The following is a 16,257-nucleotide window of genomic DNA, read 5'->3' on the forward strand; positions in this document are numbered from 1 at the left end:
TCAGATATAGTTAATCATCATGTTTGTGTGTATATATAGTTGCTAGAGATCCCGAAATTACCTCTGGATAATATCTATCATATCTTGGTAGTCTTGTTGTGGTTTTCTCATCAAGTCATAGATTATCAAGTGAATTTTCACCAGATCGATGTCCATCAATATCCAGTGATTGCTGCATGTGTTTATAGGATATAACGCATAACACTCATTAATTAACTAGAATCAACATATGAGCCATTAAGGCTATGATCGACATGATTAACACTCACTTGAAGTTATAGGGAAAGAGTATATCCTTCTTGTGGCGTTGGTTCACTAAGAAGTTCATGAGGTTACTCTCTGACTCAGACTTCCAATTAGTCTTTGGAGTAATTGGGTCTTTGAATACTATATGGGGATCAACAAAACCAATTTCATTGCAGCCTTCCTTTCTGAGCTCTGTCATTGTAAATCTGCATATATATAGTACTTGTTAGGATAATTTATATGCATATACACACATATGATGAGTTTAATAATAGATCGAAAGAATTATTACTTATAGGCAATAGCAGCTAATGATAACTTTGTCCAGAGAGGTCAGGTGGCATAGTTGATGAAATTCTGCAAAGTCAACATACATAACATCATCGCCACGGAACCAATGTTCGTCTCTAATTCTGACACCAACGCAGAAGTCTCCACTGGTAGACGCCTGCATGTACCACTTGTTTAGCAGGTACATTTGCGTCCCCAGATCAGATAAGGCTTGAGGGTTGTATAGACTCTGGCCTAGTACAAATTTTTTCTTCCAAATATCAACCTCCGCCGCACTCTCAATTTTTCCATCACCAAACATCTGGTAAAGGTCGAGACCAGTCTCATCAAGAAATTCACCAAGGTGATCCAAATCGACATCCGGAGGTATGTTTGCCTGATGCATTAATCCTAAATTCGAACCATATTCATTACCAACAACTAGCGGGGGGATTGATTGGTGCGCTTGTTGTCCGAGTTGGGCAACTCCTTTCCCTGCCCGCTTCTTTTTCTGTGCTGCCTGAATTGACTTGGTGAGAGTGCGGTCATAGTCTGATAACGTTGATTTGGACGGCTTACGAGATTCCCGCTGTTGTTGCTGATAAGAAGTCACCTTTTTTCTTAGAATATCTAGAGCTATGAAGAAGTATGGTTTCTCTGGGTTTCTCCTTGCTTCTTGATTCATTTTAAGTTTGTCATAGAATCTAGACATGTCTTTTTTATATGCATCAGTTCCTTCTTCCTTCTCTTCAGATATTATTTTGGGAATGGCCCTTGGTTTCACGGTGGCTTTCTTTGCAGGCGGGGACTAGTTCTTCGTTTGAGGGGCTGGCCTCTTGCTAGGCTTCTTGGTAGGCAGGGGCGGGGGAGGCGTTGGAGACCTCCTTGGAGGTGTTGGCAGCGGTGTTGGAGACCTCCTTGGAGGTGGCGGCTGCGACGTTGGAGACCTCCTTGGAGATGGTGTGGATGCAGCCTCGTCTTCCAACACAATGTCATCGTACAGAGCACTATGATGATCTGGCGATTGAACAATTGGATTTAGGTTGGGGGAGGATCTGCTATAAAAAAAGGAATGACATATTATTATGAGCAGATTATTAATTATTTAAGCCAATACAAATTAATGATGTAGTGTTTTCATCCGCACGTACCTATGGTGAGGTAGTTTAGGAGGAGGTGGAGCCGACATCCCTGGAATGATGATGTAGCGCTTGCGCCATAGAATGAATGTCTTCTCCGCTTCTCCTAGAGTCTTCTCGCCATCACCTCCAGGAATGTCAAGAGGCAAATCACTAAAACCTTTTTTAGCTTTATCTACCAAGATGGTAGCATATCCTTCTTGGATTATATTCCCATGAATCCTTGGTGTCTTGGTTCGGTCGATAGGATTAACAAGACCGATAGCCACCTTGATTGTGGAATTCTCCTTCGGAATGTGTAGCTCACACGTTGTACAAGGTTCAGTGACGTCATCCACAGGGAAGCGCAGTCCTGTGTCCCCTTGATTTGGTATCTCCGTGGAAGCGTAGCTGCTTTTCAACTGAACAGATTGGCTAATGTTGATTCCTGGATTTGATGCCTGCTTGCTTGCACTCACTGCTATTTGCACTTGCTTTCTGATTTCCTCCTGCATTCTCGCTTTAAGGTTTTTTTCTCGCTCCTGTGCTTCACGCACCGCTTCCTCCAACCTCTGGAGCCGCTGTGCCTCTTCTTCCTTCTTTCTCTGGCGACTTCTGTAGGAAGGTCTATCCTGAGGGAATCCATGCTCCCACGAGACACTTCCTTTGCCTCTAGTTCGGCCACCATGTTCAATAGTCCCGATGGCGTATGTCAGCTCATCCTTCTCTCTGTTGGGCCTGAACGCACCACTAGCAGTAGCTCTCTGAGCATAAAACAATCTTTCTGCTGCTTCTTGCAGTCTTGCGCCATAAACGCACTTCCCTGTCTCCTAGTCTAGTGTTCCCCCATGACCAAAAAACCAATTCTTTGCACGTTCTCCCCACTCGAGTGATTCTGGTCTGATACCCTTGGCAAGAAGGTCTGCTTCCATTTTGTTCCACTTCTTAATGGCAGTCGGGTAGCCACCTGATCCCAAGGTATGGTGGTATGTCTTCTGTTGGGCATTACGTTGGTTCTTTATCACCTGACTCACACCCTCTTCCGAAGTCTTGTACTGTACAAACTCATCCCAATAGGGCCTCCGCTTTGAGATCGGGCCTGGGACAGTAAAATCTGGTGCTATGTTCTTCTTGATATACGTCGTGTATAGGTGTTTCTTCCAAGTCTGAAACTGGGTGGCCATCTTCTTCATTGCCCAATCCCTAACTCGCTCCTTCAATTCATCACCATCTATTATATCATCATAACCATCTGTTTGGAGCGTGAAATGTACCAAGACATCATTCCAAATTAACGCCTTGTCACGATCGGAGACAAAACTGATATGAGGAGCATTGGTTTTCTTCTTCCATTCACGGGTACTAATCGGGAGCCAGTCCCGTACAAGGTAACCACAGTGGTGCACAAATTTCATTTTATTCGCCCCCCCCCCCCCCCCCCCGGTTCTCCTGTATCCACATTGAACTCCGAGATGATGAAGCGACCCTCCAATGGCTTTTTGGGACCTCGAACATTTTTACTCTTCATTGTAGTTGTTGATGTCGATCCAGAGGGCTACAAAACATAAACATTATTTTTAATGTCATGAGCACACATAAGACATATGATAATATATATAGCTAATAATAAAAAATATATACTTGGCCAATATGTTGTTGCTCATTTTGTTCAAGAGCTAAGTACTGACTCCCGTCATCTGCATCCTCTTGCACGTTATTTTTAGCACCATCATCGCCAGCAACTTGAGTGCCAGTGTTGATCAAATTCATCATCAACTCCTCCTCATCCATATTTCTCGGGTCGGCCATCTAGCTTCAAAAAACAAAACCAATATATAGTACGTCAAATCTTTGCTTATTACATGCGTAAAATCTACGAACAATATGCATTATTAAATCTTGCCCCTCGGTCACGGATGCAATTCGCCACACTAGGACGAACTATGTCGGTACTAGGGCGAATTAGGGCTATACATAAACGGCCGAGGGCAAATTGCGTCGGTGACTAGGGCGAACCACGTCGGTGACATCAATAGCGCGGTTCGCCCTGGTGTGATTGTTTAGCATTAACGATAACGATAATACGAATGTTGATCAACTAGGCCACGAGAAAGGGCGGTGTGACAAGAGTGGCGGTGCTCCACTCCACCGTATATATGTCTGTACACATGGGTGAACGAGGGCGGCGGTGCTCCGCCGTATACATAGAAACGCATGGACGAAATGCATATGAATACAAATGACGTATATATACGTGTCGGTGCGGTGGCCGGTGTGCTGACGACGATGACGTGAGGCGGGCCGGGGCGGTGTCGGTGCGTGATGTTGTGATCCTATGTACCATGTGAACCATGTAGTCATTCATCATATGAGAAAATTCTATGTTAATAATGTAAGTATAAGTCATTATGAAATGTAAGTATATGTGTCTTATTGCTCATATAACCATTACTATTTCCGAAATGATAAGAATTTATTTTCTTCTTCTACAGGCGATCTCTGATGCTATGATATGAAGTTTGAAGATAGTCTTCCCGGAAAAAAATATGTAATGCTCATATTACTTTAGCAACATTAATATATTATATCTGTATATTCAAAGTTCACAAATGAAGAAACGTTGAAGTTTTCCTTCATTTGTCTGTAGCCATGCATGCAAGTCCAACCAAAACTGCTAACATCATCACATGTGATATTTTTGATAAACTAAAAAACGCTTAGTTTACAAACTGGGTATCAAAATTGAGTTCCTATTTGACCAGGATTTACAAATAATATATAGCGTGTTTATTATACAAGCCATGGATTTACATCGATCTAATTAATTTCTAAAGTAATTTCATTGGTGGTCCTTAATTAAACTTGTCATGAGTTCAGGTCCCAGTGATCTTAAAATGTATTTTTGTACCATAAAATGCAGTTTTTGACACTCTAATTAAACTTGCTAATTTATCCATATAATATCCAAATATTCAAAACTTGCGTTAAGATATGTTTTTTATTTAAAATCATTTAGAGTTCCAAATATCCATTTTTAGTTCCTAGATTTTGTGATTCAAAATTTGGAATTTTCAATCGACCTCAAGCGTTGACATGGCTTACACCAAAGTTGTAGTTTTCGACGTGATCTATAACTCGGCAGTGGAGGGCTCGGACGAATGTACAAAGAGATCGACGAATATATCACCTCGATCGAGCTCGGCAGTGTGGAGGGCCTCGGGCGCGGTGGGGCAACGCGCGGTGGAGGGCCTCGGGCGCGGAGGAGGGCGCGGTGGAGGGCCACGGGCGCGCGTGGAGGAGGGGCACGGGCACGCGCGGTGGAGGCCGCACGAGGAAGAAGAGGTCGGCGCCGGTGTCACGGAAGGCGAACGGACGCGGCGCGAGGAAGAAGAGGGCGGCGGTGTTCGACGAGGAAGAAGACGAGTGGATCGATCTGCGCCAGGCGCTGGAGGTTATATATCAGAGAGAATTACTCCCGGTGCCAGCCACCAACCGAGAGTAAAAACCCTTTACTCCCGGTGAGTATTACCAACCGGGAGTAAAGGTACCTTTACTCCTGGTGCGTGTTACCAACCGGGAGTAAAGGTATACCTTTACTCCCGGTTGGTAACACGCATCGGGAGTAAAGGGTTTTTTTGGCGGGCCACGAAACTGCAGCCCACCTTTACTCCCGGGTGGGCTTCCCACCCGGGAGTAAAGGTGGCCTGCAGTTTCGTTTCCCGCCTGTTTTAAGCAATAGTCTTGTTAAATACAATAGAAATGCAATAGTTTTTGTTAAATACATAGTAAATTAAATAAAAGGCATAAAATTATTTTGTTAAAAATATGAATTTTCTTTTTGTTTATTGCACATAGGAAAAATCTATAACCTAACTTTTTTATTTTTTGTTAGAATTATAAAACATAATGTAACTAATATTTATTATTTCGTTAATGCAAAAATGTAGTGTTTAATTAAAATTATTAAAACTATTGGTTTTGGACAGGAAATTTGTTTTCACATCATTTTAACGTTAATATTTTAATTTTTCATCACTCAGTATCCTAATTTACCTTTTTGAGAGAGAAATCCCACCAAATCAAACATTGATTTAATTTGAAACATGACATAATAAACATCTGAATTCACAATTATTACATAATATCTCAAACACACACTATATTAAATCACTATATCATCAAGTGGGCACAGCAGTGAACTTCTTCTTTACGTATGTCCCTTGGTACCTTGATGTTGTTTAAGCATTCAAACATGATTTCCTTCTCCTCTTTGCTTAGAGTGTAGCTAGCAGGACGTAAGTAATGGCGTCCATCATCTGTCTTCTCTAGATGCAGGTTGTCTCTTTCTCTCAAACAACGCAGGTCATGTCGTGCTTCAAATGTGTCCTTAGGCTTTCCATACACACCCATAAAGCCTAGCAGGTTCACACAAAGATTCTTCATCAGGTGCATCACGTCGATCGAGCAACGGACCTCCAGGACTTGCCAATAGGGTAGGTCCCAAAATATGGACTTTTTCTTCCACATGGGTGCGTGACCGTTAGCGTCTTTCGGAATAGGTTGGCTTCCATGTCCTTTTCCAAAGATGACTTTCACATCATTGACCATATCGAGTACATCCTCACCGGTTCGGTTGCGAGGCTTGGTTAGGTGGTCTGCCTTCCCTTTAAAATGCTTGCCTTTCTTTCTTACGGGGTGATTTGCAGGAAGAAATCGACGATGGCCAAGGTACACGACCTTTCGACATTTTTTCAAGAATACACCTCTAATATCACCGAAGCAGTGTGTGCATGCATTATATCCCTTGTTTGACTGTCCTAAAAGATTACTTAGAGCAGGCCAATCATTTATTGTTACGAACAACAATGCTCGCAGATCAAAGTGTTCCTGTTTGTACTCATCCCACACACGTACACCTTCTTTATTCCACAAAATGAGAAGTTCGTCAATAAGTGGTCTCAGGTACACATCGATGTCATTGCCAGGTTGCTTCGGGCCTTGGATGAGCACAGGCATCATAATGAACTTCCGCTTCATGCATAACCGAGGAGAAATGTTGTAGATACTTAGAGTAACAGGCCAAGTGCTATGACTACTGTTCTGCTCTCCAAAAGGATTGATACCATCTGTACTTAAAGCAAACCTTAAGTTTCTTGTGTCATTTGCAAACTTCGGGAATTCTCTGCCGATTGCTCTCCACTGGGACCCATCAGCAGGGTGTCTCAACATATTGTCTACCTTACGGTCTTCTTTGTGCCATCGTAACAATTTTGCATGTTCTTTGTTTCTGAACAGACGTTTCAAGCGTGGTATTATAGGAGCATACCACATAACCTTGGCAGGGATTTTCTTACGCGGATGTTCGCCCTCAACATCACCAGGGTCATCTCGCCTGATCTTATACCGCGACGCATGGCATACCGGGCATGCATCCAATTTCTCGTACTCTTTGCCACGGTATAGGATGCAGTCATTAGGACATGCATGTATCTTCTCTATTTCTAGCCCCATAGGACAGACAACTTGTTTTGCTTCGTAGGTAGTGGCGGGCAATTCATTGTACTTCGGAAGCATCTTCTTTTGGATTTTTAGTAACTCTCCAAATCCCTTGTCAGATACACCATTCTTTGCCTTCCATTGCAGCAATTCTAGTGTGGTTCCCAACTTTTTCTGCCCTGCATCACAAGTTGGGTACAACAATTTCTTGTGATCTTCTAGCATCCGCTCGAACTTGATCTTCTCCTTTTCACTTTCACATTCTCTTTGTGCATCACGAATGACCTGACAAAGATCATCAGCCGGCTCATCTTCTACGGCTACCTCTTCTTCAGCTTCTCCCATTGCAGTATCATTGAATCACGCACCATCAGGAATAATATCATTGTCGTCCCATTGTTCTTCTTCACCTTCTTCCATTACAACACCGGTTTCTCCGTGCTTTGTCCAACAAATATAGTTTGGCATGAAATCCGACTTGAACAAGTGTGAATGAAGAGTCCTTGAGCAAGGATATTCCACCGTATTCTTACATATGGCACATGGGCAGCACATGAAACCGTCGCGTTTGTTTGCCTCGGCCGCACGTAACAAAGAATGCACGCCGTCAATGAACTCTTGGGAGCGGCGATCAGCATTATACATCCAATGACGGCTCATCTGCATTATATGACATAAATATCATATTAAAACCTAGATCATAATTAATTATTTATACAACATGCGTGCCACCACAAAAGATACAAATTTATGAAAGCATCGCTACAATGTAGACAATCCCAACTACCACTAAAAGAACTAAAGCTAAAATACATTTCAGGAGCACAAGGATTTCGCGACCAATCTCAACTAAAACAGACAGATCCCCCGATTGTGCAACATCTTTGGGCTTCTTCGGCTGGATCACTGCCTCATTAGCCGCCGTATCTGCCTGTTGTGCAAGATATTTTTGCACGAGTTCAACATACTCTTCCTCCCAGTAGAAGCCTGAACATCGTCCACTACCATCCCACTAAAATTAAAACAAAAATTAGAACTTTAATCACAACCATCATGAAAATAGGTATAAACTAACCATAATCATTAAATATGATAAAATAACTCACATTGCGATCCGGACACTTGTAGAAGATACGATCCTTGTTGGGACCCTCCTTCTTCACTCGGTACTCCATCACAATCTTCGTCTCATCACGACACTTGCCGCATGGAATGAGAGGAAGGCCCAGCCTAAGTCGCTTTGGAAACCCATGAGAGGCCGAGGACCCGGAAGCAGTTGCCATCTACTCTCTATACTCATTTTTTAATACACTATAAATTTCTCCTTTTATAAACAAATAAAATTAACAAACTATAAAATTATCTAGATCTCTAAACAATGATATTTTTAATGGTCATTGTGTTCTCGTCTTTTACTGCGGCAGGTAAGTAATTCATATGATATTTCCGCAAATTAACAGAAAAATGGGAATGTACACACATAACAGACTACTACGACGATATCGGGACGTGTGAATAAATAACCATCCGTACTAGTTGACCTTGCTTACGTGATCATCTCGGCGAGCATTTCTCCACCGGACGGCACCGTACTTGGCCACGGAAGAGCTCCAATTCTACGAGGAAGGGAACACGGTCTTCCACGACCGTTGCCGCTCTCCCTCGTAGAATCAAAGCTCCTCCTTGACGTCCGTTACCGCTCGACAGAGAACATGCTCGCCGAAATGAACACGGTCCGCTAGTTCAACTAGTACGGATTTTCTATAATTTTCTAACTATTTTCTAAGTTTTTCATTTCATAAAAAGTTAAAATAAAAAGTACGGTGATTGACAGACTACTGCGACGATATCGGGACATGTGAATAAATAACCATCCGTACTAGTTGAACTTGCTTACGTGATCATCTCGGCGAGCATTTCTCCACCGGACGGCACCGTACATGGTCAAGGAAGAGCTCCGGTTCTACGAGGAAGGGAACACGGTCTCCCACGACCGTTGTCGCTCTCCCTCGTAGAATCAAAGCTCCTCCTTGATGTCCGTTACCGCTCGACAGAGAACATGCTTGCCGAGCTGAACACGGTCCGCAAGTTCAACTAGTACGGATTTTCTATAATTTTCTAACTATTTTCTAAGTTTTTATTTATATATACTACGTTTAGGTACGGTGATTGACAGACTACTGCGACGATATCGGGACATGTGAATAAATAACCATCCATACTAGTTGACCTTGCTTACGTGATCAGCTCGGCGAGCATTTCTCCACCGGACGGCACCGTACTTGGTCAAGGAAGAGCTCCGATTCTACGAGGAAGGGAACACAGTCTTCCACGACCGTTGTCGCTCTCCCTCGTAGAATCAAAGCTCCTCCTTGATGTCCATTACCGCTCGGCAGAGAACATCCTCGCCGACCTGAACACGGTCCGCAAGTTCAACTAGTAAGGATTTGCTATAATTTTCTAACTATTTTCTAACTTTATATTTATATATACTTTAACCTTCTTTCATGTAAATATGCAAGCTTGAAGTGATTTTGAGCTCAAATTGCTTACAAATGAAAAAAACCACAATAAAGAACCATAAATATATATAGTGAACAAAATGGCGTAAGAAAATGGTAAAAAATGAGAGTATGAGATTGGTAACCTTTACAACTGAAGAATCGACGGAGGAATCGAAGAAATCGACGGAGGAATCGAAGAATGGATGGAGGAACAATGGAGGGAGGGAGGAAGCAAGAACACTACTGTAGTGAGCTTCAAAATGTGCTGAGCTCGGGCTCGGGGAGGAAGGAGGAGACAGCCAATTTATAAAGGGAGAACATTTAGTCCCGGTTGATGGATCCAACCGGGACTAAAGGTAACTTTCCAACCCCGGGCGCAGCCACGGCCCGGGAGTAGACCTTTACTCCCGGATGGAGCCACCAACCGGGAGTAAAAGTATACCTTTATTCCCGGTTGGTGGCTCCAACCGGGACTAAAGGTCCCTGCCACCTCTGTCTGGCGCAGTAGCCGTTGGGCAGGGACCTTTAGTCCCGGTTGGATCCACCAACCGGGACTAAAGGTATCTCTAGTCCTGGGCGCAAAAAATCCCGAGACTAGAGCCCATTTTGGCCGAGGATCAAAGGTCTGTTCTCTACTAGTGCACGTTGGTTGGGTGGCTGTGAGCGACTTGAGTACTGGCGGCTATGGCTTGATTCGACTGACACGGATGGAGCCCGAGCTTGATTTACAATTTCTGCGGTCTGGGCCATAGCAGCCGTCAGGTAAGCTTGTATATCATCACGAACTGCCTGAGTTTCCAGGGTATTGGGTAGTCGTTGCATTGTCGTCATAGCAACGGCTATGTTGGCGCTTGGAGTTCTGAAGACCTGCTTGTCCCCCACCCTATCAAAGGCGTTGTTAAGATCGCGTGGCTGGACCCTTATACGTCGGGCCTCCTCTTCCACCTCGGCTTCGATTTGTCGACGATTAAACCGATCAATATTGCGTGCTTCGCGTGCCAGCCTTTCTTGTTCCGTCTCACCGACTGCCGATGGTTCGTCATTACTGACAACGTTGATCAAGTCTCCTCGCCTTGGTGGGAAGGACGGGAATCGCGGGTATCCCGGGGCGTGGTCTGGGATATCCAGATCGTATTCGACGCCTTCATCGTCGTGATTCTAGAGCTCGGTGCAAATAGAGGCATTAGATGTGGTACCGAACGAAGAGCTTGAGCCACCCTCTTGAACTATGTGGATCGATCCTTCTTGATAATCCTCAATCCGGACCATGTTGACGAAGTTGCGTGGCTTTGGCCGAGGTCGAAGTATAAAACACAGATCCGAGCAGCGTTGTATATTGTACGCGTAGTTGGAGGTAGCGTTTCGCAGGCCGTAGGGCTGGGCCTGGTAGTTCTCCATCGAGGCTTCATACTTGGAGAGCCGGAGACCAGTCGCGGAGGCTGGCCGGCGACGAGCGGAGCGCCCTTTAGGAGTAGATATGACCACGAGATCTGTACCGAGTCGTGTAGGACGACTGGCCCGAGCTGGTCGGGTAGATCTGTTGTGGGTAGCAGTTACCTGCTCATTAGGTTGACTTTGAACTGAACTTACCAGAGCTAGGGTTTCAGCAAGTTGGGTGCCGACCCGATCGATGGAGTCGAGCAGGTCGGTGTTGTCGATCTGCTTCCCTTTGTAGCGGGGAAGCGGACGACGGGTTGTCGGCGTGGCTGAAGGCGATGCGGACGTGGTCGGAGTCGGATCCACCGTGGTCGGAGCCAGATCCATCGTGGTCGGAGCCGGGTCCACCGTGGTCGGAGCCAGATCCACCATGGTCGGAGCCGTAGCCGATGCAGGTGAAGCAGTGGTCAACGCGGATTGAGTCCGCGCCTCCTCCGTGATTATGGCGATGAAGTCGTCGGAGCCAGTGGTCCAGGTGATCTGGCCGATGGTGAACGTGAGGCCGTTCGGCGTAGCCACGGAGCCGGAGATGATGACCATCTTGTTTGCTTGGAGAGCAGTACGCACATCCCCTACCTGGTGCACCACTGTCGACGAAATATGGTCGGCAGTCTACCTAAGGGTATGCCCAAGGTAGTAGATTGTTGGCAGACAGATGCGCAAGCCACAAACAAGACGGTGACGCAAGACAGACACGAGGTTTTATCCAGGTTTGACCGCCGCGAAGGCGTAATACCTACGTCCTGCGTCTGATTGTATTGTTGTATGTCAATGAGAGATGTTTTCTAGAGGGGTCCCCTGCCCGCCTTATATAGTCTGGGGGATAGGGTTACAGATCTGGAAACTAATCCTAGCCAGTTACAATTGCCATAGGTGGCCGGATAAGGATTCCTATTCTAACCGACCAGGATCTTGCTTGATCTCCAAATCTGCCTTGACTCCTTGCGCGGGACTCCGAACAGGTTGGCCAGGCCGCGTGTCGTCTTTTAGTAGACCGAACCCCCTGATCCGGGCCGGCCCAAGCCTAGCCGTAAAGGTATAGGGGTTAATACCCCCACAGGTGATGACTCATGAGGCAGGTGGAGGAGGATTGTGTCCACTTAGATGCAGTCCCCAGAAGTTCAGGATGTTGATGATGTCTGTCAGAATTCAGTCTTTTTTAGTATCGTTTTGATGGGTGCTGGATTGCTTCTGTAATCTTTTGGCTGGCAACTGTATGCATGTTAAAACTTGGCCGCCTCTGTTTTCTTCTGCTTGTTATCTTAGTTGTTGCTCTTTCTGAACTGTCTAGTCTGTAATCTCGAATGCTTGTATTTCCGTTATGCTATAATGGGAATGGGGAGTTGCCTCGCGTTGAAAAAAAATGTATACACTCAACAGTACCTTGCCATTTACTGATGTATATCAACTTAACCACGGCCAGATGACGATGCGCTCCATGATGGGTACGTACATCCAGCAGAGACGACAGCCTTCTTGTACGTCCATAACAGAGAGGGTTAATGGATCAACGCATGCCAAGGACTGCTCGAGCGTATTGCTATCTTGTGCGTGGGTACATTTGCATGATTACTCAATTATACGGCCGGAGTACTACTTCTACATGTATAGTACATACAGGCTTTAATTTAATGGACCAGGATTCAGGAACCATAGTTCGACAAAGTTTGAAAATGATATGAGATCGTTCAACCTAATGTAGTAATGTCCAGGAAATTTCTTAATCATCAACAAGAATATAGATGCAATTTGTTACGCACGTGGGGCCCTCGGTCAGCATCCACAGTTTTGAAACTTAACCGCTTCTATATATATACTTTCACCACCGGAAATGCCTAAGTTGCCGAGTGTCAGGTGCTTTGCCGAGTGTTCTTTTTCGGACACTCGGCAAAGACGCCTTTACCGAGTGTTTTTTTTTTTTGACACTCGGCAAAGAGGCTATTTGCCGAGTGTTTTTTTTAACACTCGGCAAAGAGTCTCTTTGCCGAGTGTTTTTTTTTTTGACACTCGGTAAAGAAGCTCTTTGCCGAGTGTAAAAAAAAAACACTCGGCAAAGAAGCTCTTTGCCGAGTGTTATTTTTTTTACACTCGGCAAAAAAAATTTCAAAGCACATTTTGAAGCAGTAAATTAATTCAAATGAAAAAGTTTTCAACTACAAAGTTGTATAACTCATCAAGATGTACAATGTTTGTTTTGGTCTTTTCTTCGTACGACAAAGTGAAAATAAATTTGTTCACAAATCTAACATATCTCTCTTGTAGTTTATGAAACTACAAGAGAGATATATAAGATTTGTGAACAATGTTAGAACGACCATGTCGGATGAACAGATGACCAAACAACCAAAATAAACTTTGTAGATCTCAAAAAGTTATGAAACATTGTAGTTGACAACTTTTTAATTTGAAAACATCTTGTCATGCAAAACTGTGTTTGAATTTTAAAATTTTAAAATTCAAATTTTGTAAACGACATCAGATGGAAAAACTTCCTAAACTAAAAGTGTAGATCTCGAAAAGTTATGAAACTTTGTAGTTTATAACTTTTTGATTTGAAAACATCTTGTCATGCAAAACTGTGTTTGAATTTCAAAATTTTAAAATTCAAATTTTGTAAACGACCTCGGATGGAAAAACTTCCTAAACTAAAAGTGTAGATCTCGAAAAGTTATGAAACTTTGTAGTTTACAACTTTTTTATTTGAAAACATCTTGTCATGCAAAACTGTGTTTGAATTTCAAAATTTTAAAATTCAAATTTTGTAAACGACCTCGGATGGGAAAACTTCCTAAACTAAAAGTGTAGATCCCGAAAAGTTATGAAACTTTGTAGTTTACAACTTTTTTATTTGAATTCGTTTAGGGCCTCAAACATGCAATTTACATTCGGTTTAATATAATATATTAGGAACTAAAACGAAATCCAAACACAAATGAAAGCGTGGTGTAGTGGTAGAGGAGGTTTGCCAGCAAGGGGAGGTCGCGGGTTCGATTCCCTTCGGCCGCGTTGCTGTTATTTGACGCGAAAAATTGTGGAGATTGGCGCAGGCGCTGGCAAGTGGGGGCCTCCTTCAATAAAAAAAAATTCTTTTTTTTGGGTAAAAATTCCTATTTTTTCGGGTTTTTATCGGTTCTAACGAGTATCGGGCACTCGGCAAAGGCTTTGCCGAGTGCCCGATAAAAAACACTCGGCAAAGTTGGCTTTGCCGTCACTTTTTTTGGCGAGTGCTGTTCGCCGAGTGTTACACTCGGCGAATCATTTGCCGAGTGTTTTATGTCTTTTGCCGAGTGTTTCGGACACTCGGCAAACTCAGGGAGTCCGGTAGTGTTTGCAGCATACATTATCTACAACAAGAATTTTCTTGGTTAATCTCCAAAATCCACACTTTGGTCATGGCTGTCTTTACGAAGTTTGGCTGAAACTTCACTAGTCATATTGAGGCAGTGTTTTTGCTTTGTATGCTGCTCTTGAGTTTGTTAGCCTTATGGCATTAGTTTGTACTGTTGTGTACCTTCCACGAATGGTAGAGGCTGGAACCTTGTTCCATTATGTAAAAGAATCTCCAAAATCCACAATATAATGTGAAGAGTAGCATGCATTAAATATTATCGATGATCAATATGCATACCCGGGGCGCCTACATCAAATGATCATATGAGAAGGAGGCAGTAGGGGAGAGTTTGCGTGCATACATACATACATACATACATACATGAACACACATAAAGACGATGCATGTTAGATAAAGATCGACACCCTGTAGGCATCTTAAATAGCTGTGCATAATAAATGGGCATAAAACTTAATTCATCACTGCAGCAATGCAAGTGGTAGTACTACTGCGTATAGTATTAGGGCAGTCTTAATGAAACATTAATGGTGGTTTCTGTCTCTATTAAATGAAATGCCACTTAAGCAAAATGCTAACATGGTGGTCCAATTAACGAGGAAAGAGAAAAGAAAAAAAGATGAAACCGTTTCCAGTGAGAGAAACCAAGTCTTCCCTCGCAACGAGGCACTGAGGAACGATGGTTTTGGCGTTGGGAAGAAACCGGTAGTTTGTACGCAAGTGCGGCCCACCCAAGGTTTTTATTTTTGAAAATTAAAATTTATCGGGGTCAAAGATAAAAAGGATAAACAGGATATATAAAAAATATCAGACTAATAAATTCAAATAAAATTTAATTTAAATTTAAGTAAATTTAAATAAATTTAAACAAAATTTGTACGAAAAAGATAGATACTTTCTTATCGGCACCTATGGATAAAGAGGATATATCGAAAATATCAGGAGATTTCGGTCGATATTGGAAACCATGGGCCCGCCTGCCGCGCGCTGGCCCGCCATGCACGCGCACGCTCGCCAGGCGCCGCAGCTGCTCGCCAGCCTGCGCTTGCCCGCGCGCTCGCCGGCCTGCGCTCGCCCGGGCCGCCATCACGCAGGTCGCGGCTCACGCCGTCGCGTGGTCGCGCGGCCGCGTAGGCCACGCCGCCGAGTAGGCCGCGCCTCTGCCCAGGCCTCGCGCCGTCACCGTGCAGCCGCGCCGCCGCGCAGGCCGCTTGTCCAGGCCGCTCCTCCGCCTAGGCCACGGGCGTCGTACGCCCCTCGCTCGCGCCGGCCGCTCCGCCGTGCCCGGCTCAGCTCGCTCGCGCCGGCCGAACCGCCGCGCCCACCTGCGCCGGCCACTCTCGTCTGCGCTCACCCGTCGGCCGCCGCGAGCTCTTGCCCGCACGGCCGCATGCGATCTCTCTCTTCTTCTTTTTGCGACTCCGGCGTGCGTTAGCAGAGAAAATATCGGGGGAGGAAGGGATAAGGAGAGAGAGAAAAGAAAGATTAAATATTTATTATGCCAAGACAATTTCATTATGGAGAATAGTTTCTATAGATGGTTTTTTACTGACGTGGTTCTCTCGGACAACGGGCGTAGTTTCAACCATACGAACTGCCCTTAACATACACATGTCATCCCAAGCATCCATTTATCGCAATAGTAAGGCTATAGCTGCTGAGGTCCCGTGTTGTCCCCAGCATTCAAGTATTTGAATCAGTGTGCGTGATTATATATATTTCTAAGTTGTCATATATCTACACAACAATTTCTTTTAAAAGAAAAAAAATAGAACTCATGAAAGAGTTAGTTTTATATCTGTTCAAGTTGATTACATAGGATTATTACATAATTAAC

At 44.2% G+C, this 16,257-nt stretch overlaps 1 protein-coding gene across 1 annotated transcript; it reads left to right on the forward strand.

Annotated features, from left to right (window-relative positions):
- Nucleotides 1–15,387: 15,387 nt before the first annotated feature.
- On the forward strand, nucleotides 15,388–15,855 carry LOC136465492 (uncharacterized). The gene has a single exon (XM_066464201.1). The coding sequence runs from the start codon at nucleotides 15,388–15,390 to the stop codon at nucleotides 15,853–15,855; it is 468 nt and encodes a 155-aa protein (XP_066320298.1).
- Nucleotides 15,856–16,257: the final 402 nt, after the last annotated feature.

Source organism: Miscanthus floridulus, chromosome 7 (assembly GCF_019320115.1).
Source record: "Miscanthus floridulus cultivar M001 chromosome 7, ASM1932011v1, whole genome shotgun sequence".
Classification (NCBI taxonomy): Eukaryota; Viridiplantae; Streptophyta; class Magnoliopsida; order Poales; family Poaceae; genus Miscanthus; species Miscanthus floridulus.